Source organism: Mauremys mutica, chromosome 6 (genome assembly GCF_020497125.1).
Source record: "Mauremys mutica isolate MM-2020 ecotype Southern chromosome 6, ASM2049712v1, whole genome shotgun sequence".
NCBI lineage: Eukaryota > Metazoa > Chordata > Testudines > Geoemydidae > Mauremys > Mauremys mutica.
The window spans coordinates 84,937,057-84,964,170 of NC_059077.1; the positions used below are offsets into that span (position 1 = coordinate 84,937,057).

Here is a 27,114-nt window from a genome sequence, read left to right on the forward strand (position 1 = left end):
TGATGCAACCCAGGTCAGGCAACTCAACAGCAGTAAAATCATGGATGATGGATTAATTGGCCACAGATCTTGCATTATTCAGGATGAAGCTGAAGTCATGGTGGCTATCTGTTTTGGACCCATGCAAGATAATAGATTGCTGATTGCACTGGACTAGATATAATTACCTAGAGATCTTCTTTCCAAGTACTGTGAAGATATGCTCGGTCTTTGGGAAGTAAAAGGGACATCTGACATGAGTAAAGTTACAAGGTTAAATCTTTGCAGAATCAATCCTTCGTTAGGAACAAAGTATACCACAGTTATATTAATTGCATTTATGGTAAGAAGGATGTATGGGGAAAACAGTCAAACATTTGTAAACTCATCTTATATATAGATAAAATATAGTTAATAAAAAATTGCCTGGGTCTGTCCCAGTCTAAAGGAAAAATATAGCAGCCTACATTTTCAGAAGTGACTAGTGATTTTTGGGTGTTTAACATGAGATAGCTTAAAGTAGCCTGAACTTCAGAGAGAGGTGCTCAGCACATTCAAGAAATTCAGACCTTAAGATGTCTCACATAGGGAACACATGAACTTAAGCACCCAAAAATCACTAGTTCCATCTGAAAATTCAGGCTAATTTTGTGACTGTCAACTTATATGGCCCTGTGAGAAGGCAATGTGCCACACTCATCTCATCCACAAACACACACTGCTCTGAGACCTTCTTGCTTATAAACACCCCAGTGTATTTTATTTACAGTTGTTTAATCCCTCCACCAATACACAGCAGTGTCTCTACACCTTTACACACTGTATCTGAACTTTCTAACCCCTTCTCCAAAAGGGAGGTGGAGAGGGACATGTCTCTACTCAGAAAACTCTATTTGTCATGCTCTCCTAGCCTTCTGTCTTTCTTTTTCTCTCCTTCTCTTCCCTCCTGAGCACTCCTTCCAGTACCCTTCTATACAGCTTCCTTGTTAATGGGTTTATTGGCTCATTGACTCACTAGCCCCAGTCTGGCCTGGTAATCAATATACCAATTAGGCCTTATCCAGGAGAACCTAATTACAATTAATAATGACCAGATTGCTGGCTCACGTCATTGGAGTTTCCAAGTGCCTCCTCTCCTGTCTTTTCTGCACTAGTAAAAATACCATAATTAATGTCACTGAAGATGGTGGAACAAAAACAAAAATTAAAATTTGATTTAGGAAAGTATTTTATATAAAATTTGAAATGTTTCTTAAACAGAAATAGCTATTTTAATTTCAGTGCCATTCAAAACACAGGAAAACATTTTTGCTGAGTGAAAAAAAATGTTTACCATATGGAAATCAGTTGTATTTTCAAGAGCCTAAAAAGAAATTATACAAGAGCTAAAAAAAGGTAAGTAATATGTATATCATTCTTTTTTTAAAATCCTGAAATGCTGTTTGGAATATTTTAATCTTTCTTTTCTTCAGTTTAAAACAAACGCTATACTCCCCTACCATCAAATTCAAATATCACAATTTCACTCCCATACTATCAACAAGCAAACAATGTTTTAGTTGCACCAAAAGGTGATTGCTGCATACTCCAACCTATTTCAGGGTTGTGCTCAAGAGACATCTGTTAAACCTTTATGGACTAACAAACGAGCTCAGCATATTAGTAAGGATATATCTTGTGCCTGATGTACACCAAATCCTGTTTTGATCCCAAACTGACAAGTGGGAGGAGAACAGTGATTGTGTGGTAGCATATTTCACTCCAAGCGCCAGCTCAGAGACAGAAAGTGTTCTTGTTACCCAGGGTTTTCAGAACCAAAAGCAGTGGTAACTTAACAGTTTTACTTCAGGTGGTGTCAGAACAAAGTCTTTCAAGATAGCTTCAGAGAATGGCTTAAAAGTAAACTTTATTATTTACTCTTTTTATAACTAACTTTTACAAAACAAACAGCTCATAGTGACCCCTACTGGGTCATTACTTTAAAAAAAAGTAATAAACTACTTATTAAAAAAACATTTTAAACAATTTTAATTATAAAAAGCTTTTATATTAAAGGGGCCAAAACTCAAGGTCTTTATTTATGTATAGTCTTAATTTGCCGAATTTTTTTTCATTTAGATTAGCAGAGGCTGCAAGCTTGCAGCTAGCATTTGACCTTGCCTCCAGAAGCCCTGCTTGTTCAAATTAACCGTCTTTAGGTGGTGTTCTATTTTATTAATTCATGGTGGCTGAATGCACACAATATGGTTGCAATTAGCTTGATAAAAGTTTGGGTAACACACCATTCCAGGTCAACAGTCTCAGTGTCTAAGTACCACTGAGTTTATACACATATGGGATGTAGACATGGACATCGACTCCGTGGGTGCTCCAGGGCTGGAGCACCCACAGAAAAGAATTAGCCGGTGCTTAGCACCCACCAGCAGCCCAAGCTGCTCTCCCTTCCCGCAATGCCTCTCATCCACCGGCGGCCCCACCGATCATCTCCTCCCCCCTCCCTCCCTCCTAGCACCTCCTGCCCACCACGATCAGCTGTTCTGCGGCATGCAGGAGGCGCTGGGGGATATAGAGAGGAGCAGGGATGGGGTGCACTAGGGGAGAGTGCCAGGCTGGGTGGGAAGAGGCAGGGCAAGGTGGACCAGGGATGGGGACTTGGGAGAAAGGGCGGGGCAAAGGTGAGGTGGGGGTGAGAAGAGGCAGGGCAGGGGTGGGAGTTTGGTGAAAGGGGTCAGGTGGGGGCGGGGCCTGAGACAGAGCAGGGAGGTTGAGCACCCTAGGAGCCCGGAGGAAGCCGGCATGTAGACATACACTTTGAATTATTATCATCATTGCTGTGGCTTCATTGTAGACAGTTGTTGGATCATTTTGTTATCTTGGCATCCCAAGAGTGAAGAGATCATGGAACTGGAGAGCAAAGGTGAATTAATGCATAAGGGTGTTTATAATATGCTTTAACCCCATAAATAGCCAAATATTAGCTTCATTTAAAGTGCAATAAATCATATACACTGAAAACTGGATCCAAATTCCTAGAATGACGACACATTCAGAAATGGGTTCAGATAGAAAAGGTGAGAGAAGGGAAAGATCATGACCAAAGTTTCTTGTGGCTGGGAGACAACCCTATAGAATTAAAAGCTCCCTGCGCAGATAATGGGCAGCTCTGAGTGTCATGAACTCCAGACTGACCAATTCCTCTAGGGAAAAAATGAATGCTTTAAACAGATACCAAACTCCCTCAAATGCCCCAGATCTAGTGATCATCTTTCTGCCTCAGACCATCAAGCAAGTCCAGAGAGCCCTCTCACCAAATCTAGGTCTTTTAGACATATTATTTGGAGCTGGCTCTGCTATATTGCAAAGGAGTGTGCAGGACTTACAGAAACCTCCAAAATACTTAATAGAAGAGTCATTACTCAAATGAAGGGTCATATTTAATCCCTGTCGTATTTAATCCGCTCGCTCTGGTGGAGTTCCGGAGTCAACGGGAGTGCGTTCGGGGATCGATATATCGCATCTAGATGAGACGCGATATATCGATCCCCGATAAATCGATCGCTACCCGCCGATCCAGCGGGTAGTGTAGACATACCCTTAGACAGAATAGTCTTTAAGCAGAATGAATGGTACTTCAACTTCCTATCAGGTATCAGCAATTCTTTCAGAAAAATGCAGCTGAATCTGCAGACGTGGCTGCTAAAGATGCTGATGGACACCTAGTGGGATTTTTAAAAGCGCATAGCTCCCACTGAAATCATTTTTAAGCTTTTAAATACCTATAAATACCTATAAAGATCTGGCCAGTAAATCTTTGTTTGTCATAATTTTTTCCACAGGGATTAACATGATGTTACTAATGAGGGAATCTGGGCCAGATTCACCTCTCATACTGGTATAAAAATCAGGAGAAATGCCACTGAATCACTTATTGTGAATATTATTCTAAGCAATCAAAACCCTGTTTCCACACAAAACTCCATAGTAAATTAAAAATATGGTAAGACATGAACAGAAAATATGAGCAAAATAAATGGTCTTTCAGCTGGAATTTTTCCCATAAGACATCAGCAGGTCTTTATGGAAAATACTTCTGAATTTGCACCATGGCTGCCGGAAGAGAACAACGTAAGGCTCCAAATTAAGCCATTCTATGCAAGAATTGTTATAATTTCATACCATTCTGGAATGTAGGGTAACATCCCCCTCAAGTTAAATAAAGTACTTTGGGTAGAAAACCCCAGTAACTATAAGCTAATGAGGAACAGACAAAGAAAAATGCCAAATGCTGTGAAACCCAGATACTTAAGATAATGACTGAAATTTATGACTGCTTCCTTCCCTGGCAGACAGGAGTACAATTAGGATTCTCAAAACAACAGTTTCTTTGTGCTGGCAAGCTATGTCATGTTTATACTACTACAGATATGCTAGAAGATAAAAAATTAATAGTACAGCACCCTTTCTAACTCAAGATAATGGTCAAACTTGTTATGAGGTTCTGCGTATGGGTTTGCACTTATTTTACTCCTAAACTGAAGTTATTTAGGTAATTATGATTGCAATGGGCAGGAATTAACCATTAAAGCAACTTGCACTGTACAGGGGCCTTGGTTTTCACAATCACACAGAACAAGAACAAGCAATCTATTATGGGCCCCTTTATCATTTCTTTTGCTGTGCAAATATAGCCTGAAATTTAAATAACTGAAAACTATTTCTTTAAAAAAATATTAATGTCCTTTGCTTGACAAACCCTTAAATGAAAAGTGTCAAGAAATGCACATGGCCTTTCTTTCATCATTTACTTGTATCAGGGTTATGGATCACTTGGCGTTGACAACCATTAGATAGAATAAGCATAAGGACTTATTAGCACAAATTTTCTCATCTCCCTCATAAAGAGGGAACGATTACAGCTATATTTTGAATACACCAAACATAACCCAAATAAGCACAGACGGTTTTGCAACAGACTAGCCCAAGGGCATCTTTTCCCTACGGAAGGGATATATGGCATTGGAGGCTCTGACTTCCCCAAGGATATTATCAGGTCCACAAGAGCATCATATAGCTTTCATCTATAGCGTTCCTTCCTTTTGGGCTACCCCTCTCTCTCCTTTCCTTCCTTCATTTTATATAGTGCATCCTTTCCCCTCCAGCAGTGGTTTTCAGACTTTTTTCATTTGCGGACCCCTAAAAAATGTTGAATGGAGGTGTGGACCCCTTAGGAAATTCAACCTGTGGTCCGCAGACCCCTACCATACAAGTCTGAAAACTGACTGAACAGTATTCAACTATAAATGTTCCACACGTTTGGCACGGCATTTGACACAGCATGAGAAAGAGTGCTAACTGTAGGCTTCTATGGTAACAACAACACTTCTGGGTTTTGACCTGTAGGTGGGGGTATTCACATACTTTTGATTGATCAGAAAAACGGAATGCCTTTTCTGGGATCTGAAACTTAATTTTCATAGTCACCTTTCGCAGATCCCTTCGACGTAGTCTGTGGACCCAAGGGGTGGATCCACAGGTTGAAAACTACTGCCCTATAGTACCAATGATCATTGTTCTTGTCATACAGCTAAGCAGGACGGTAGTCTCATCTATGGATATAGTGATGATCCAACATCACCCTATTGCAAGCTGCAAATACCACCTTTTGGAAACCAAGAGCAACACCTACCGACTCTTTTAGATTTATATGGTCTAAGGCAGGGATGGGCAACTGGCAGCCCCGAGGCCACATCTAGCCCCCCAGATCATTTTATTTGATACTGTAGTGAGAGCCAATGGGCTGAAGAGGGGAGCTGGGCCCAGTCCCACGAGACAAGATACGCCGCTGTGGGGTACATGCAGAACAGGCTCACTCTCCAAATCTCTCAAGGCCTCATCCCCTGAGTGTCACACCCCTGGACTGCCAAAGAAGTTACAGTGGACTTTGCAGCCCTCTACTATCTTAAAGTTGCCCATCCTGGTCTAAGTAGTAAATGTAATATCATCACTCCTGAATCTGCGTCAAATATGTGGCGCTATCCACCAGATGTCAAGAATTATTTTCTAGCAGGCACCCCACAACGGGCAACAGGACACACCAGGGCTATCAAAGTAAATAATCAGTAACAAGTTCAATAAAACCACGCCTCCAAAGAGATAACATTTATTTGACAGAACAAATAGAAATAATTTAATTCTTAAACTTTACTTTCCATTTTTTAAAAATATGTTTATAAAACAGAGAGCAAATCTATACCATGAGCTATATAATATTACATGCAAGCTAAATTTCTCTCTCCTCTCTTCCCCCAGACAGTGAGGTCAAAATTAAACAAACATTGTCTTCCTTTTTCACACATGAACTGTAAATATAAATAAGATATTCATTCAGCAAAATACAGAACAAAATGCAAGATTCACTACTTAACTAAGCTTTCCTACGGTAAATTAAAAAATGAAATAAAAATTAAAAACCTATATGGGGTAGGGAGATGAACTTCAGGAGCAGAATCTTCTGAGGCTGTCCGGAGACTGGTTGAGAGCTGTTCTAACTGACACCTGACACCTCGCCAACAATAGCCCCTATGGGTCTCACTGGTTGGTGGGGATTGCTGGAGCACTACAGTAACCTGGATACCTGCTGCTCCAGGCCACGCCTCTTTATATCTATCCTTATGTGCTTTGTCTTTATATTGGTCTAAAAGCATCTAAGATACAGTCGTCACTATAAAAATAGCAGCACCATTTGCTCTTCTGCTGTTTGCAAATATTTCCTCTTTACTGATTTAAGCAGATTTTAGAAAACGTAAAGGTAAAAGACGTACTTGAATTGCTGGGTATTCCCTTGTTTGTTCTACAGCTAAACACTTCATATAGTTACATCATTTGAAATTATATTGTAGATATAATCAAAATAATTAATTTTTAAATATCCATGAACTCCATAAATACTAGCTTATATCTGTCTTCACCGTTTGCCCTTATTCTGTTTTCAGGATTCGTAGTTTTGGCCAGATAAACACAAATCAGATAAAGCTTATGAGTCAGTTTTCTAATATGCCCTTGTTTTGCTGAGAAATAATGGGAAAAACATTACCAGAAGAAAACACCTAAAATGACAAAAGCATCAAAGGATAGAAATGAACTTTAATTTGGATAATGGGGAAAAACTCAGAGGCAAATGCTCAATGACCTTATATTTCCCTTCCCATGCCTTATTAAAGCGGAAGATCATAACAACAGATGCAAATAAACTGTCACCACATGAAGCAAAATTATATCTATAACATCAGTTCAGTGAGAATAGTGCAGCAAGCTAGTACTGATGGGAAGCTGGCATTGTTAGCTACTAGATAAAAGGAGTCCAGCTGCTACTATTTACACTAACTCCACCAGCGCAAGCAAGAACAAATAAAGGCTTGTTATCAATACCCTACAAAATATACAAGGAAGCTTTCAATTTTCAAACCATTACAGACTGACCACACCAGAGGAGTATCCTTCAGTGTCTAAAAGGGGAGCAGCTGGCTCACGACTAAGGGTGAGTTCTTTGCCCATGCCATCTGAGGAACAGCACAGATGACAATGCACATGTGGCCATGAAGGGTATGTCTACACAGCCCACAGAAGCGAATCCCCCTAGCCTGGGCTGACAGACTCTAGAGCTTTAAAAATAGCTGTCTAGACAGTGCTTTGAAGTTGTGGCTTGGGCTGGAGCCTGGGCTGTGAAGGCCAGTGAACCTCAAAGTACTGACTGTTCCAAGGGCTGCACGGATATACCCCACTTACCCTGTCTGATTGGTAGAGAGACCAAGGTGCAGTATACAAAGTGAAATGATGCAGCAAAATAAGAAAGTTATACACAGAAAAAACAAAATAATTATATTAGAGAAGTTTCTATACCTGGCCATTCCCAGACTGGAAAAGTTGGAAGGGACTATCAACACATCAAGCCTGGAAAAGGGGTGGGTTCCAAGTGTAGCATGAGCAGCCGAGAGGCACTGAGGAATCAGCTCAAGAAGGATCTCTGCACAGCGATCCTTAAGGCACCATGGAGCAAAGACTCGATGAGGAATGACTAGCTGAGAACTAGCAGCTGGATTTTGGAAACGGCAAGGATACGCCACATGACCACAGCTCCCTTCGATCAACCTGCGACCACCACAAAATACAATGGTTTAGTTTGACATTACAAATACGTGTAGTTAAATATGTGTGCAGGAGGTGAGGAACTTCTGCAGATATCAAGGAGATAAAGCTTGGGTCACATGCAAAGTTGGCTCCTTTGTATTCTCACACTGTTCATGTCAATGCAGCAGTGAAAAACCGAAGGCTAAATTATTATTGATATGCTAGGGTAGAACTGATTTGGCCACTCCAATCTAAAATAAATGAAAGTGGTAACATCTTGTTTTACTGACAGGCAGACATCAAAAGAACACGCGTTCAAAATGCAGTCATTATTCAAGACAAAACTATGTGTATGTTTGTGTCTGTTTGCATTTTAGAAAAAATAAATACAGAAAAAACTAAATGGACAAGAAAAAACAATACAGCTCAAACTAAAGGAAAGATTCAGAGAGTTCCTAAGTTAAATATTTGTGAAACACTTAAATATTTAACCAAGTTACAAAGACAGGATTTACTTTTGTCAAAGAAAACAGAGATATGATTTATATTAAAATCAAAGTTAAATTTTTTAAATTAAAAATTCTTCAGGACAAACTGTAAAAAATTGTTCCTATTACACAAAATAGCAGATTTCAATTCAGTCATAGCACTGCAAACATTTGAAGGAATCATATCATGACCAAATCTACACCTGCATTACCTCTGAAGGGTGCTTTCCCTCAAAGGTGGGGTTAGGGAGAAAAACTACATTTCCTAAACATCGAGTCACACATTTTTAAGAGGAATTCACATCAAAGAGAAATCAACTTCATATTTTTTTTACCTGATAATTCATATTCTGTACAACACAAACCCTCTCTTTGGTTTCAAGTTGCAACTTTGGGGGCTGATTTATTGTAAGCACTAGAACCAGTAGTATTTGCAGGATCAGGCTCCAAACTAGTACTTTTCTGTAGGCTATGATTACTTTTGCTGAATTGATGGCATGTAGCTAGCTGAGTTAATAACAATGAAATAACACCACCTTACCTTTACATAAGGCCTTTTACCTGAAAGAAATGGACCTTAAACTATTTCAAAGATTATCTACACAAAGAAACCTCACCCACCACTGAAATAGAGACATCTCTAGCGCAGAATGCAATACATATTAATCAGTGCAAGCAAAGTTATATAACATTTTTCAAAGGGGACTACAGAATGACATTCTTTTAAATCTACTTAAATATGGAGATAGACCTATCTCATAGAACTGGAAGGGACCCTGAAAGGTCATTAAGTCCAGCCCTCTGCCTTCACTAGTAGGACCAAGTACTGATTTTGCCCCAGATCCCTAACTGGCCCCTTCAAGGGGGGAACTCACAACCCTGGGTTTAGCAGACCAATGCTCAAACCACTGAGCTATCCCTCCCCCTTGTGTCTTTCTATCATTTGCAAAGTAAATAATAAATACATACATACAACTCCTTCAAGTGCAGGTATCTGAACTGGAACTTACACTTGTATCCAGTTATTTTTTAGATACTCACTTTATGCCACCTACAAACAAAATACCTTAAAATAACATCACTTTAATATTTTTCTATCAAACTTTATAAAGATTTTTGAAATGGTGAAGCAATAAGTGGAAAGAAAAGTTATGAACAGTTTTAATTTTCACATGAAGAAGCAGCAAATTAATTCCTCCAGAGGGGGCTAATGACTTGGATGAGAAGGAAGTAGATTATAAAGTTGCTTGTAAATAACAGGAGCCATATTTATGCCTCTTTTCCCCTTTTTTATTGAGAGCCAGTGTAATCGACTAAATAGCCAGCTGATGTTCCATCACATATAGGGACAGCATTATCATAATTATTATTTGTGTCTGATAGCTCCCGCTTTGTGCTAGGTGCTGTACAAACACAAAAAAGACAAGTGATACAGAAGGTAGGGAAAAGGTATACAACATGCAAGTCAGGAGGTGGTTGGCTACATCCTGATAATATACGTTTTAATAATGTAACTGGATTTATTTTAATAAGATATATAGACTACCCCTAAATGCCCCATAACTAGCCAGTTAGTTTCTTGTTTCACAGTAAAAGTGGGGATTCTAGGAGGAAACCGAGTGCAAAGAGGGATAGTTACACTGTGGGCTAGTTCAAGGAGGACAGAGTGGCAAGAAGATAGCTGTGAGAGAAGCAGACAGCATATCAAGTGGGGTGGGGTGGGGTGGGGTGGGGTGGGGTGGGGGGGCCACTGGTGGAGCAGTGGAGACATAGGATAAACACATCTAATATTATTCTCAGCAATGTCAAATGTACCATGAGAGGAATGAGACACTGTTTGGAGGTACACAGAACATTCATAGAATCACAGAACTGGAAGGGACCTTGAGGGGTCATCTAGTCCAGTCCCCTGCACTTGTGGAAGGACTAAGTATTATCTAGACCAGCGGTAGGCAACCTATGGCACATGTGCCAAAGGCGGCACGTGAGCTGATTTTCAGTGGCACTCACACTGCCCAGGTCCTGGCCACCAGTCTGGAGGGATCTGCATTTTGATTTAATTTTAAATGAAGCTTCTTAAACATTTTAAAAATCTTATTTACTTTACATACAACAATAGTTTAGTTATATATTATAGACTTATAGAAAGAGACCTTCTAAAAACATTAAAATGTATTTCTGGCACGCAAAACCTTAAATTTGAGCGAATAAATGAAGACTCAGCACACCACTTCTGAAAGATTGCCAACCCCTGATCTAGACCATTCCTGACAAGTGTTTGTCTAACCTGCTCTTAAAAATCTCCAATGATGGAAATTCCCTAACCTCCTTAGGCAATTTATTCCAGTGCTTAACCACCCTGACAGTTAGGAAGTTTTTACTAATGTCCAACCTAAATCTCTCTTGCTGCAAATTTATGCCCATTGCTTCTTCTCCGATCCTCAGAGGTTAAGAAAAACAAATCTTCCTCCTCCTCCCAGTAACAAACTTTTACATACTTGAAAACTGTTATCATGTCCCCTCTCAGTCTTCTCTTTTCCAGACTAAACAAATCCAATTTTTTCAGTCTTCCTCATAGGTCATGTTTTCTAGACCTATAATCAGTTTTGTCGCTCTTCTCTGGACTCTCTCCAATTTGTCCACATCCTTCCTGAAATGTGGCGCCCAGAACTGAACATTCTCAGAGAAGCTTACTTTTATAAAGAAGATAAAACATAGGCCCCAGAAAATTTTTCATTAGTGAAGAAACTTCTCTAGCACTCATATACAATTTGCTTGTTTCTAAATTGCTGTGATTCAGCCTCCAACTGACAGAACAAACACTGAACTCCCATGGGGGAAGAGTTAAAAAAAAAATCAAACGACAAATGGAAAAAACTTGCTCTTGCAGATTATTGCACACAAAACTCTTTACTGAGAAGAAAATCTTCATGGAGTCCTTAAAGCATCCAGAGTCCTCTGATCTATTCCTTGCCTTACCACTAACTATGTGACCTTGGGCACATAACTTAAATTCTCTGTGCCTCAGATTACCCATCTGTAAAATGGTGATAGTAATGTTTACCTATCACACTGGGCTGTCTCTAATGCTATGAAATCCCTGGATCAAAAAGGAAAAACAAACAAACAAAAAATCATAATATTTAAGGATACCTGAATAACTAAATGTTTTTCTTTGTCACAACAACTAATAAGGTATTTATTGCCGCAAATCAGCAACAGTTACAGACCCTAAAGCATTATATATTAAAACAGAATATACAATGTAATATAATTACAGCATATGCATTTCTGTAGAGGCAATATACAACATATATTACAAATAGGTAAATATCCAATGATTCCTAAAACTTATCTAAATGCATAAAATTTCAAAGTTTCAAACTGTATCTTTCATATCTCACTTTTCCAAAAAAAGAGAAAGGTTCCATCTCTAAAGTTTCACTAGGAAGTGCTATTAGAATTAACAGAGCACTGACTCAGCAGGAATGCTTAACCTAAAAGCACCCTTTTATCCTCAATATGCAGAGTCTGATTAACTGTATTTAAGCAGTGACATATTCACAATCCATATGGAAACAGAAGTAATTGGAACCAAAACAGCTTAAGTGACCTACAAGGCAATCTAACAGGCAAGAAACTTTTTATTCAGTTCCTAATTGAATAAAAACAGAAAGGATTTAAGGATTTTGCAAAGCAGATGGTTATAGATGAGAAGATAAAGTGCAGAGTTTAAAAATTCTGTTAACTAGGCTGAACACAGATAGAAACTAATTGTCATGTTCCATTAACCTAATTTTTTCTACATAAGCAACACACCCTTGCCAATCCTTTGCCCCTGGACTGACTTCTCTAAGATTTCTTTCTGCTCTGATTAGACATGTTCTGCTGTGGTCCCTCTGCTAAGACGATTCACTTTTATGGTTCACAGAATAAATGGAATGTTCATGCAAATGCTTTTTTTTTTGTAATATCCTAATCACCAACCTGAGATCGGCCCTTGAAAACAGAGAGGAAAACTCATTATTTGTCCGGACGTCAGCTGTGTGGGATTCCTGTTTAACTTCTGTCCAACACCCAATAGCAATAGTAAAGGTGGATGCTGGCATGGGCATGGTCACATAATAGTACCAACTTAAAAGACCTATGAGTAAAAAAAAGCACCATTCAGCAAATTACCTTCTAGGTTAGAGAACAATTTCCCAGAATCAGCACTTTGAATTTCAATGCACTTGAGCTTTTGAGCCAAACCTCTCCTCCCACCTCCACACTGTTTTTTGTTGTTGTTATTGTTGTTCAAGAAGGAAACAACTTGTTTTTATTCAGTCACATTGTTTACTAATGATAGTTATATCTTACTTACCTTGGAGATTGAAAGGGACATTAGCAAATAGTTTAGACCTAAAAACTTACATTCACACTGCTATCCTCAGATTCTAGGCATCTACAAAACATTAAATCCAGCATTGTAACATTATGACTGCAAACCTCATGAAAACATTCTACATCAATGGTCCAAAATACTGAATCTTACCATCATGGGTGGAGTCAAACAGGATCCTTAAGTCCTCTAAGAAAGGACATTTTTTAACTTAAAAAAAATCGATTTCAGTCCTTTAACAATAGCCTTAATAATGCTGGTTTTGTCTTAACAGTATGGTTTGTTTATTTCAAATTGCAAACTCCTTAGGGGAAGGATCATGTTTCAGTATGTTCTGCACAGCACTGAACAAACTGTTGAAGTCTAATAAAAAAAACAATAACACTTATGATCTCTGTCTGGCAATCTGAAATGGCACAATGCATCAGCACGTCAATGAGAAGTCAAGAATCAGATTCAGTTTTGGCGTGACTGCTGAATTTGGCCCTATGGGACCATCTGGGAGCTGAGGGGATGGAAAAGATAAGTGAGTCTACCAGAGGAAGATCTGCTTAGTATAGGGGGACAATTAAGCAGAGTCCATTTAGAGAAGTGGGAGAAAGTTGTTTTGGGGAGCCATGAAGTTTTTATTGATCAAACCTACATACAGGGTCTTTTTTTTTTCCTTTTGCCCAGCTATTTTTCTGTTGCTGTTAAAGGCACCTTAGGCACACATGCAAGAACTCACCTACATTTACAAATACAGTTACCACAGCTGCATACACAAATTGGGCGATTGCATATGCAGCAGTCTAATTAGATACCTATATGTGTATCTGATTTGTGAGTAGAGCAGTCATGGTAATTTTGAATGCAAACATAGGCATGCAACTGCATGCCAACCTCGAGCCTTTTTTTTTTTTAAATTAGTCTTTGGATTCAGGGGTGGCGCTAGCTTTTTTGCTGCCCCAAGCACGGCAGGCAGGCTGCCTTCGGCGGCTTGCCTGCGGGAGGTCTGCCGGTCCCGCGGCTTCGGCATACCCACCGCCGAATTGCCACCGAATCTGCGGGACCAGCGCACCTCCCGCAGGTTGCCACCGAAGGCTACCTGATTGCCGCCCTCACAGAGACCGGCAGGGTGTCCCTCGTGGCTTGCCGCCCCAGGCATGCGCTTGGAGCGCTGGTGCCTGGAGCCGCCGCTGTTTGAGTTACAAGTATGGAATCCTACCATTTTTTTAAAGAAAAGTAAAAAACCCTAACTAAGGGGAAATAATCTGCCATTGCCTGGTCCTAGTAGCCAGGCCAGGTACTAGCAAATACAAGAGGCAATTCTCCTCCTCAAGGCATAGAGACTCCAGCCAATAGAAGCAGAAGCACTAGCAGCCAAATCAGGGGTGGGTGGGTGGGGGGAAGGAATGGGCAACGAGAAGTGGGGAGTAGGGACAGCCAGGGCCACCCCTCTCCACAGCACCCTCCTGGACCCAGAACTGTGCATGGAAACCCATACACACACGCTGGGAGCACTAGGAGTGATGCCCTCTCCCTTGTGGCCTGGGGAAGTGGGAGAGGGTAATTGCAGAGATTCCATTTATAAGAACAGAAGCAGCCAAAGCAGGGACCACTGAATTTCCACTTTCTACTTTTGTCTCGACTTTCTCTGGCCTATGCTGACTGGCTGTTTGTTCTAGCCCTCCCCCTCCCTCAGTCTCTTCACCTCAGCTTCACTCCACACCTACCCCTCTTAGCCTTTTCTCCCCAACCTTTCCTTTTCTTTCCATCCCCTTTCTAAGTAAACCCACCCTAAATAAATGAATAATGTGGAACAAATATGACATTTGCCACCATCACATTTTCATTCTGTTTGTGCATCCTACCCCTTCCTTCACCCTGTGTCTGTCTTGTCTATTTAGATTGAAAGCACTTCAGGACAGGAACCGTTTACTACTCTGTGTCTGTACAGTGCCTAGCACAATGGGGTCCCATTCTCACTTGGCCCAGAGACACTGCCGTAATAAATATGAATATAGTATCTCAACCCCATGTCTGTACAGAGGAGGTGAGGGATGAAATAGTGTGCTATAGTGTATCTCTGGGCCTTGCATGGTGGTGCAAGGCCACCACTGGGCTTCATGTCACAAGGCAGATGAGCACTTCCCTGCATGACCACTGGGAAGTTTGCCCCCACCTGCTTGTGCAGTAGAACACCACCAGTCCCACTGCAAATGGAGCCTCCACAGAGGAAAAGACATGATTTGACCCTAAATGCGTGCACACTCAAAATGCCAGATTGGGGGTCCCCACCACAGAAAAAGCCATGAGCCGCTCTTGTTGGCTCTGAATCACAGGTTAAACATATAACATTCACAGAGCTTTGCTGACCTCACAGATTACATGTGAACAGAGACTGCCATGTTCACTATAACATAATTAGAAACAAAGAGGAAATAAATTATTATTGCCAAAGGAAAAATGTTTTGAAATCCCAGCCTGTGGAAGCTGAAAACCAGCCATGGCAGGCACAAGCCCATGTAAAGGAAGAGGCCATCCAGGGAAGTACCATTTATTTTATTATTTCAAAAGGCTGATGTTGATAGCTCCAGTAATGTAAACTATACCAAAGGTCCAGCCTGCCCACAATGAAACCAATGGGAACTTTTGTCATGGACTTCAACGGGAACAAGAGCAGACCCAGACGCAGCATAACAATACTTCATTGTGAGTAGCATCTGTCACATAAACAATATTCCAAAATGTTCACATGAACATGAGTGCAACTTCCGGGTCAAACAACAGCAAAGGAAGAAAAATTACGAAGGACAGGAATGGGAGAAAGTGATGTGTTTTCAGCTGAGTTTTGAAACAAGACTGAGAGTCAATGAGGCGGGGAGACAGAAAACTGTTCCAGATGGCAGGAGGTGAAGGCTCCTTCTCCTATAAAGGAGAAGGCTCTCACAACAGTGAGATTTCCTAACAGGAAAGAGAGAAGGCCAGTGCTAGACAAAACAGAGGGAGGGAGAGGAGCATAGTGAGAGAGAAATTAGGTGAGGTGGACTGGAGTAAGCAAGACTGTGAAGTGTTTTTAAAAGAAGAAGGCAATTTAAACAGAATACTGAAATGAAAGGGGAGAGAGCTTAGCAATCTAATGTGGTGGTGATATGTTTATGTTGCTTCTTACGTGAGAGGAGATGGGTAGCAGTATTTTGCATATGCTGGAGTCTCAAAAGCTTTAACTTTTGTAGTTTTATTCTACCACCCTCCACATCAAGAGGGGATCGCACAGCGGGTCACACAATCTGAGGGCCAACAAACTTCACAGAGCTAGAAGATTATCAGCGAGTCCTGAAAGAGGGCAGGGGCCTTCAAAACAATCACCAAAATGGGACTGAAGGGCAGAAATAAACTTGTTTCTCTCTTCACATGAGCTTTCAAATACCTATAGATTCATATTTACAAAATTCAACACCTTCTTCTCCCTTATCCCACATGCCCTTTCTTTGTGCAGGTTTTGTAGAGACCATGCATGCACTGGACATCCCCATCACTACACCCTGAGGCTCCTATTGTGCTTATAGATGCTGCTGAACCCCAGTCCACTGCTCACAAGGCTGTCACGGGTCTCATGTCCTTGCAGCCCAGAATACACTGAATTGACAAGAAGTCTCAGAGCATACTGTGAGGTGAATGAGGTTTCACCATTGTGGTTCCTGACGTTTCCTGATGACTGAACTGGCCTTTATGCAGGTAGTGCTTCCTTTCAGTAACCAACATGAGCAGCTGTTACTGGTAGGAGAGATCATTTGTTTCTCATGTTTTCTCTGTCTCCCTCACCCACCCACACTTTCCCATTTTCTTCCTCTTTTTGAATGTCTTGCACCTGTTCTAATTTGTTTTTCTTTTTGTCCCTCCCAATTCCTCTGTCCTCTGTCTCCCCTCTTTTCCCTTCACTTGCTTTCTTCTTATCCCTTATCTTTCCTCGCCTCCCTTATCCTCAGTGTTTCCCCTTCTCCTGATTCCTTTTGTTGCTCTCCTCTCTCTAACTCCAGTACCTTCATGTGACTCTCTTGGAAACAGCACCACCTATAGGGAAAGGGAAAGTAATGCATATGAACTCAGCATAGGGCTCCTCCTTATAGTGCAAGTAACACTCCACATCACTGAAACATTTCTGTGCTATGTGAGGGCTCATTGGCAGGACAAGGGAAATAGCTGGTGTTTCTTGCAGAAAATGGAGGAACAGCACCTATTAAATAAAACTGGATATTTTCTAATTCACGTGTTATCTATTTAGGACTCAGTTAAAAACGGCTGGAAAAGTGCAATCTATTTGTAAGTGTGGGAAAATAAAATTTTAAAAACCAATTTATTTTTTGTATTTCAAACAACAACAATGAGATAATGACTAAGTTTCTTCATGCATATTAATTGTCTTTGAAATGGTTATAAAAACAATTCTGAGTACCAATGCGTACATTATAACGAAAATAAACACGTCAGTATATCTTATCGTCTGACCTAATAAGAAGTTTTATTTTCTTATATTTATATAGTACTTTTCACCTCAAATAATTCGTTAGTGTTTTAAATACAAACTGAGATACATGTTTTACACACGCACACACACACACACGATTACTTCATCCACCGCTGAAATTCAGCCACCTCTGATGGGAAACACTATTATGTTTAGTAATGCATAAAACCATTACACAACACTTTCAGAAAGAAAATGAAAAATAGCATAGATGCAAAGCTACAGCAAAACAAAATGTAATTATCCAAACTATTATTTGTCTGGGAAATTAGGATTAAGAGCCTTGCCCATCAGAAAAGTTCTAAGACATCTTTAGTGACTTCTAGTGGCCAGCACCTTGATTTCACATCTCATTTGGAAGACAGTGTAGCAGAGTGCCCCCAAGCACCAGAGTGCTGGAGTATTAGGTCAATACTCAGATACACTGATGAATCAGCAACAGCACTGGCTGCAGCACTTGTATCAGATGCATGTTGGAGATCTCCAACTCAAATACTGAACTGACCTAACCCTGCTTAGTTTGTGAAATCTGACTTGAATGCAGAACAAGCTGCTGTGGTTGCAGGCTATGAAGGGGAATGTAGGTGTTTCTCCATGGTCATATTTGTTCTCAGTAGTAACACTAATGTTGAATTAAATTCTTTCTGTATGGATTTAAGTTATATTGGGTCGCGTTCTATCGGGGTAGAGGTGTATTACCATTTTCAAAAACACTTTCACACCTTATTCAAATACCTCAATATGTATGTGTGCCTGAATGTGCAACATATTGGGAGATTTATGATTATTGTTGATTGATAAACTGAACTGTCCCATCTGTATTTCTAAATGATAATACTATGGGCCATATTTTTCAAAAAGGAGGCCTGCAAAAAATGTGTGTTCAGCTGTGTGCACGCTTTTGCATAAGCAGTTTCCAAAACTGCTACTCAGGAAACTATCTATTTACAAACACAATCAGCTAGCCTCTGTATGTAACCATGAACATTGCACATATACAAATGTAGGTATGCACCTGAGAGCACAGGTCTTCCTTTAAAAAATGTGGCTATATTATGTCCGTTGCTTTTCTTGTTGTCTGTTATTCATTTAAACTTAACCATTTTTTTAAAAAAGAAAGTATATCCAGCTAAATTCAATGGCTATTAAAAATTTTAGATTTTTATTTGCATATAGACAATGCTTCTTCAGTCCTATAAGTGGTATTTACTAGGGCTGTTGATGAATTTTTTTCAGTTAATCGCATGAGTTAACTGCGATGAATTGCACTGTTAAAGGGCAGTCCAAGGCAGGCCGGCAGGCATGCAGGCAATGGGATAGCTCAGTGATTTGAGCATTGGATCTGGGGCAAAATCAGTACTTGGTCCTGCTAGTGAAGGCAGGGGGCTGGACTTGATGACCTTTCAGGGTCCCTTCCAGTTCTATGAGATAGGTATATCTCCATATATTTAAAAAAAAAACAGAATGCCAGTTGAAATTTATTAACTATTTCTGGATGTTTTTCTACATTTTCAAATATATTGATTTCAATTAAACACAGAATACAAAGTGTACACAGCTCACTTTATATTATTATTTCTGTTACAAAGATTTGCACTGTAAAAATGATAAACAAAAGAAATAGTATTTTTCAATTCACCTCACACACTTGTACTTTAGTGCAATCTCTTTATCGTGAAAGGGTAACTTATGAATGTAATTTTTTGTTACATAACTGCACTCAAAAACAGAACAATGCAAAACTTTAGAGCCTACAAGTCCACTCAGTCCTACTTCTTGTTCAGCCAGTCATTAAGACAAACAAGTTTGTTTACATTTACAACAGATACTGCTGCCTGCTTCTTACTTACAACGTCACCTGAAAGTGAGAAAGGCATTCGCATGGGACTTCTGTAGCTGGCATTGAAAGGTATTTACGTGACAGATATGCTAACCATTTGTATGTCCCTTCAAACTTCAGCCACCATTCCAGACGACATGCTTCCATGCTGATGATGCTCATTAAAAAAATAATGTGTTAATTAAATTTGTGACTGAACTCCTTGGGGGAGAATTGTATGTCTCCAGTTCTGTTTTACTTGCCATATTTTTCATGTTATAGCAGGCTCGGATAATGATACAGTGCATGTTTGTTTTAAGAATACTTTCACAGTTGAATTGACAAAACGCAAAGAAGGTACCAATGTGAGATTTCTAAAAATAGCTACAGCGCTTGACCCAAAGTTTAAGAATCTGAAGTGCTGTCCAAAATCTGAGCGGGATAAGGCGTGGAACATGCTTTCAGAAGTCTTAAAAGAGCAACACTACAGAAACGGAAACTACAGAATCCGAACCACCGAAAAAGAAAAATCAACCTTCTGTTTGTGGCATCTGACACAGATGATGAAAAAGAACAGAAGCAGAAGCAGAACCCATCCTCGGCATGGACACACGTCCTCTGGAATGGTGGTTGAAGCATGAAGGGACATATAAATCTTTAGCGCATCTGGCATGTAAATATCTTGTGATGCCGGCTACAACATGCCATGCAATCTCCTGTTCTCAATTTCAGGTGACATTGTAAACAAGAGGCGGGCAGTATCAGTCTGTGGGCTGATCTGCCAAATATTTAGCTGTAGATTGATTGAAACTAAGCCAGTTAGTGAGCTGTGTGAAGTTTATACCTGAAAAAACCAGATGCCAGTATATTCGAGTGGATGAGGTACCAGATGAGAAGTTAGAACACCTAAGTACTCACACCAGCTGCATGGCAGGTCACTTGGCCTCCCTGTTCCTTAATTTCCCTCTCTGTAAAATGGAGATAATAATGTGCACCCATCTTTGTAAACTACTTTCTGGCACTTTGCTAGCATCATTTTGTACAACACATGATTAAGAATATATATACTGCACCTTCTTGAAGTTGTGCTGGTTCTGCTGAATTTTCACCACTCATTAAGACAACAAAGCAAGAAGCTGTTCGGACTGTGGTTTGCCATGTTGACATGGCAACCGGTGGCTCCTGACATGGAAAAAGGGCCCTGTTGTTTATTGGAGACCCCATTGTATAAACACATGGCCTATAGGGAGGGGAAAAAGATAAAAACAAGAGTGATATCATTGTTACTCTAAAACATGAAATAGTGAAGGTTGAGTAGAACTTACCATTATAAAAAGAAATTCAAACTTACTTACTGGTTACAACATCTCATTATGGGTTTCAACCAGGGCTTTGGAGCTGTGCTCCGGCTCCACTCCAGCTCCAGGCAAAAACCTGCAGCTCTACTGCTCCGGAGCTGCTCCGTGCTCCAGCTCTGGGCTCTGCTCCAAAGCGCTGGTTTCAACCTAACATTATATGAACCAACCAAGAAACCAAACCTTGATGTTTTGCTGTTATAAATTAATCTGTTAGGATGGATAAGTAAGAGACAGCAGAGAAAAAAATGGCATAGATATTCCCATCCTTTCTGCTCCCTTGTTCATGCCATGACCTTTGGACCTCAGGCAATAATTCTCCAGCCACCAGGAATTGTGAACCCAAGTGACCAATATCGGTATTTTAGAATGAATACACTGTTGCCAACTCTCGCTATATCATCATGAGTCTCACAATCCCTGGTGTTTTTCTTTAAGCACCAACTACTAGAATCAAGTAACTATGTGACAATCTCAGTTTTCAACTACCAAAAAAAAGTACATTTACAAACCTCATAATTGCAGAGAAAAGCTTGAAAATGTGATCGAAGTGTGCCCTAAACTAAAGTGTTCTAGAAATAAAAAATCATGTTTTTAAATCTCATGATTTTTAAGCAAATCTCAAAGCTCTGGAGGCTTAACACATAATTTTTGAATGCTTGAGACTGGCAATATCGGAGTCAGCTATTTATGTCATAATTTGAAAAGTGACCAAATCCTGTAGGAAGGTGGTTGTTAGTTTGCAAGGAGGCAGCATCTTTTGCAGTGGCCACTGTAGTACCTCAATACACTGAATTTCATTAATTGAATTCCTTCCCAAAAGCCAAGCCCTTACTGCACAGAGGGAGTGAACAGAAGCTGTCAGCTGTGTGGTAGTATAGATGAAAGATTTTCTGAGGATACCACTAGTCTTTTTGTCAAATATGTCGTGTTTAGTTTTGAAGGACATAAAGCCTACTAGATCCTGAGTTACTAAGGGATCTAATCTTAGGGAACAAACCCCAAAGTGAATTATTCAGGAAGTTTTTACAGCCTACTGGCCTTTTACTCTAATTTTCTTCTAACGTTTGGGGCAGCAGCAGGCCCACTCTTTGTCCTGCATTTCTAGGGGGCACAGTCACTAGCCCTAATCCCCTAATCCACAATCACCCTCCAGAAACATCAGGAGCACATGAGAGTGAAAGGCAAGTAGGCTTTACAAACTTCCTCATAAATTCACATCACTCTGGGGTGAATCGCTGAAGGTTACATCCCTTGGTAACCAGGCATGCATTGGAAAACAATGGGTCTCTGCCACAGAAAAAGGAACAGTGCACAACAATGGGAGCAAAAATGTTTTAGATGAGAAAGAGAGGTGCGGGGGGAAAGTAGGCAGGTCACTTACTCCCTAGAAGATACCCTTTGCACCCCCAAAAATCCAGGAAGGAAACAGAAGACTAGCTATAGCGGGGGGTTGGCAACCTTTCAGAAGTGGTGTGCCGAGTCTTCATTTATTCACGCTAATTTAAGGTTTTGCGTAATACGTTAACATTTTTAGAAGGTCTCTTTCTATAGGTCTATAATATATAACTAAACTATTGTTGTATGTAAAGTAAATAAGGTTTTTAAAATGTTTATGAAGCTTAATTTAAAATTAAATTAAAATGCAGAATCTCCCGGACCGGTGGCCAGGACCCAGGCAGTGTGAGTGCCACTGAAAATCAGCTCGCGTGCCGCCTTTGGCACGCGTGCCATAGGTTGCCTACCCCTGAGCTATAGCATCTGTGGGCAAAGGGGAAAGAGAAGGAGTAGAGGATGGTTCCAGGTACATGGAAACCACACAAAAACCACAGGATTGCAGGAGGAGAGCCCAGGTACTCCAGGAAAGAATTCCTATGAGAAAGGTGATGCTGATATTCAGATTTTTAGCCAGAGCCTTGGCCCTGCTAAGATTGTTTTGCTCTGCTCCAATGGTCTAAACCAGCCTCAAACCTGGCCTAAGAGGCCCTTGGAGGATTTCCCAGCATGAGGAACTCCTTGAGTGGTATAGCACCACTGTAGTGGCTTCCCTGCAAACCCACACTCTCACCCTCTGGCAAAAAGGTCAGGGGTGTCTACCTGCTGGCAAATCCCAGCTGTCAAAACAGCCGCTTAGACCCACAGGTAGTCAGCATAACATATGTGTTCCTATTTGCTGGTGAACCCCAGCTGCTGAAAAACCCCTTGGGCCCACAGGCAGTTGGCATAACATACAGCAGTTGAAAGCTACTATCCTTTATGCTGGGGTACCAGACTGGTACCCAGCAGCTTAAAGCCTGGGATCTTACCCCCACTTTTGTGCCACACCCACACATACACATAGGCTGTACTGAGAACACAAAGCTCAGACCCCAGGATCTGGCCCTTTACTCATATTCCAAATGTCACACAGATATTAGGACATCTGAATTCCAGTATCATCTGAATATCAGCCTATTCTCTACTCGTTAATATACGGAGCTCTGTAATTTGGTACATATACATTATTATTAATTATTATTATTATTATTAACAACTAACTAACTACGTTGGTGCTCAGAGATCTCAACCAAATTTGGGGTCCCATTGTGCTAGGCATGGTAAAAACACATAGTAAGAGTCAGTCTCTGCCCCAAAGAGCTTATAATCTAAATACACAAAACAAACAAAGGATGGGAGAAAAAAATAGAGGTACAGAGAAATAAAGTGGCTTGTACAAGGTCAAACAGAAGGTCAGTGGGAACTGGGAATAGAACCTAATCTCCAGGCTTCCAGTCCTGTGTTACTAATATGGAAAATAAATACAAAATAGCATATTGTGCATGTGCAGTTTCTAATTTTCAAATACCTTTACTTTCAATTTTAAAGTATTTTATATATTAAATTGGCACATAAATATAGTGATAATTACATACAATTAAATCCCACATCCAAAGGAAAGTCGAAAAGTTGGAGAATGGTTATAATACTTGGTAAATCCAGAGTTTCCATTTTTTCAATAGCTGTTTTTATGCCATTTTTGTTCAGATATACTCAGAGCTGTCCCTTGGGTAGGGCGACTTGGGGCTACCACCTCAGGCCCTGCACTTTGGGATGCCCTGCGCTTTGATAAAATTGGGACTATCCCGATATTTAGCCCTTTGTCCCACGTCCCGGCTGATGTATGATCGGGACGTGATTTGTCCCAATATTCAGGTGAGGAGGTGGGTGGCGAGGTGAGGTGGGAGGCAAGCGGGGTGAGGAGGCAAATGGGGAGGCAAGAGGTAGGCAGGTGGGTAGGGAGGCAAGCGGCACGCAGGAGGGGGGTGAGAAGGCAGGCAGGCGGGTGAATGGCGAGGAGGAGAGCAGTGGTCGGGCAGACAGGGGGCGCACGCTGGACGGATGGCGAGGAGACTAGCAGGGAGGCTGATTTGTCCCGGGCCCCACACCACTCTATGGATGGCCCAGGATATACTGATTAACTTAGCATTCCTAAACCAAATTTCTTCAAATATGTCAAAGTCTGCCATGAAAATAGCAATAGATCATACAGAACCCTATTAAAGTTTGAGTGGGAAAGTCAGAACAACAGTTACATCAGCTTCTAGTTAGATATTCATATATTCATGGCATGATTGCCTGGAGATTAGCTGATTGACAGGTTGGCACTAGCTGAGGTGTCAACGAACACTGAACTGTCTCATTCTGTCAGAGAGGGAAGAGTTTAGAAGATCTGCAAAAAGGAAAACTCTGCCATGATTTACTCAAAAATATTTTTTCTTCTTTCAATGAAATTTTTAACCTGTTTTGTCCACATTTTTTGAAAAACAAAAACAAACAATACTGGGTTCCTTCTATTCCTCTGAATCACATTTTACTTTCTTTGCTATTTATTTTTCCATACTTAATATACATTAGAGATATGTTAAAATGTCAGCAGTGTGATGGTGCTACACCATTACAGAGTATCTTGTAGTTGGCAGTATTCCTCACTTTAGGTCAGGGCTGCTCAATTCCAGCAGATGAGTTGACCAGAAATACAGAATTTTGACCTGAAATGATGGTTCTGCACGTCCCTTACAGCATCAGGGAACGTCTATCTACACAGGATATGTCACATGGTGTCTATGTTAAATAACCATCTGACGTTGTTTTAGTTTCAAAGTGTTTAAAAAATGAAAAATGGGTCAGTTTCAAAATATTTTTATGTCCCCAATATTTGCATAGAAAACATTATCAAAAATACTGTGAATTCCTAAAACCCTCAGCATAGCATCAGAGCAAGTAAAATTATATTAGAGAACTTTCTAATCTAATTTGTTCCTTCTTCCTCTCCCCAACTCCATCTTATCTCTTCCTCTTCCCCTTCCCCTCCCCTTCTTTCTTTGGGAACAAACAGCTGAGTGGCTGAACGCTTCTCTCTTTTCAGAAAATCCACAATGGGCAGATCCAGACAATGAACACTTGGCTAGATTAGACAGATTTTAAGACAGCAACCTACCCAATAAGTGACTGCCAGATGTGCTGCACCTCATATTGGATTTTGAGGGCTATCATCAAAAGCCCGGGGCACATTAGACACAAACCAGACTTTGGACCCAGTAGGGAGGGAATATCTTACAGAACCAATCCAAACTTTCAAAATGTTTTGGTTCATGGTTTGGGTTGGCTCTCATTTTATCTAAATCAGTATATCCTTTCTTGGATTTTTTAACTCTACTCAGAGTGTTGTTCCAAGCCTGGCCTATAACCATGACAATGTCTAACTGAATGATGGAAAATAGCTATTTTTTTATTTGGTGCACAACCCACAAAGTGATTCCTGCAGCCATATGGTAGCCTCTCAGTTTCTTCAGAATTTGAGTTTTCTTTTTTAATAATGATTAAATTTCTATCCTCTTTTCTGGCTGTAAATGTAAACCAATAAAATATTGTCTGCTTGATTCTACAGACAGACTGCCCCAAAACACAGCTTATAGTTCTGAGTGCATACTGCCTCCATATAAAGACCTCTCAACAGTCCTGGGTTCTGTGGGACCGACTCGCTTTGACCTACAAAATACCCTGACCCAGTTGAAGCCACTCCTGTCCTGCAGGCCTGACTGGGCTCAGCTCCCCAACACAGGATTTGAAACCTGGGCCCTGACACATACAGTTGCAGCTCTACTCACTCAAATCTGGCTTGGCAACCCACCTCTCCCCCACATCAGGGGGACTGGGCCAAACCTGAGTGGCATTACGACCGCCGCACCAGGGGCCAAGCCCAGTCAGCCCCGTGGGACAGGAGCCACAACGCTGCCTCTGTGGGGTAAGTGCAGGGCAGGCTCGCTTTGAAACCAAAACTCTGGGGCCCCCCTTTTCCCCCAACTGTATTAACTTTAAATGTTAGGAGGTATGCATATATTTCAATAATGTTTTAACTTGGAACCCTGATGATAATGTCACATGTCTAATCAGTCAGAAACTACTTCTTGACTATTTAAGAATAAAAATAATAATTGCTGGAATAGGTTACTTACAAGTATCTAAAATATTAAAATTAGGAGTGGAGCAGAGACCTTTGGCTGCAAATGCCAGGAGAGCAGAAACTAGTCATGGGCCAGAGGTCTTGGCTGCAGTCATGAAAAGAAACAGAAGGTCTTTTCTGTTTTTAGATTTCCTAATAAATGTTCAAGAAACCCAAGTGTTTATCCCTATGCTGAAAAATCCAGACAGACTTTAAAGTTCATTTGATGAAAGGTTCAGACACTTTCAAAGGGACAGAAATATGTTTGCAAACACATCACAAGCTGAACCCAAAAGACGAGATGGACAAGATTTATCTAGAATTGATGGACTCACAATGTTCCAATGAATATTTCTTGAGAGAAGCTTACTGAATTTCTTTATGTGCCAGTATGGTTGACAAACGACAGATATCACAGTTACATAAGAGGGCTGCTATTTGGAAACATTCTCTTTGGAAATACCAGCCAGCAGTTCTTTTCCGTTATGAATCTGAACAACTGCAACAACCAACCTTACAATCTACCTGCATCGCATAATCTTTGTGTCTTTAAAGCCTTCTGTTGCAAAGAAGCAGTTCTACTCTTCCCTTTTAACATTCCTTCCGATGTAACTTAAACACATTTTTCCTCTCTACACATTTTGTAGAGTACTATGTACATTTACTGTGCTCTGTAAAAATAAACGGTATGCATTTATCTCTGCTTAAAGTAACATGCACATCCATTTGTAAATTAGATGCAGCCCTCAGGCTCCTGGCAAGCTGCTCAGTTCTGAAAAGGTTCTGAAGCACTCTTCTACTAATTCTTTGGCTCTTATTACAGTAGAGGCACTGCGGTCTAACAATGTGAGCAGAGAACTGGGAAACAGGACTCTTAGGTATCCCCAGCTCTGCCACTGACATCTTCTGTGACCTCAAGGTACTCGCTTAATCTCCTTCTACATCAGTTTACTTACCTGTAAATTAGGGAAAA

At 40.6% G+C, this 27,114-nt stretch overlaps 1 protein-coding gene across 9 annotated transcripts in view; it reads right to left on the bottom strand.

Annotated features, from left to right (window-relative positions):
* LOC123372719 (aminopeptidase O (putative)) overlaps nt 1-27,114 on the bottom strand; it is a 388,654-nt gene that overhangs the window by 236,107 nt on the left and 125,433 nt on the right. For all 9 annotated transcript variants that reach the window (XM_045021081.1, XM_045021084.1, XM_045021083.1 and 6 more), the window contains 3 exons: nt 20,378-20,544; nt 12,582-12,738; nt 7,879-8,127 (listed from right to left, as the gene is read on the bottom strand). In XM_045021081.1, the coding sequence (XP_044877016.1) occupies nt 7,879-8,127; nt 12,582-12,738; nt 20,378-20,544 (573 nt within the window). The remainder of the gene's footprint in view (nt 1-7,878; nt 8,128-12,581; nt 12,739-20,377; nt 20,545-27,114) is intronic.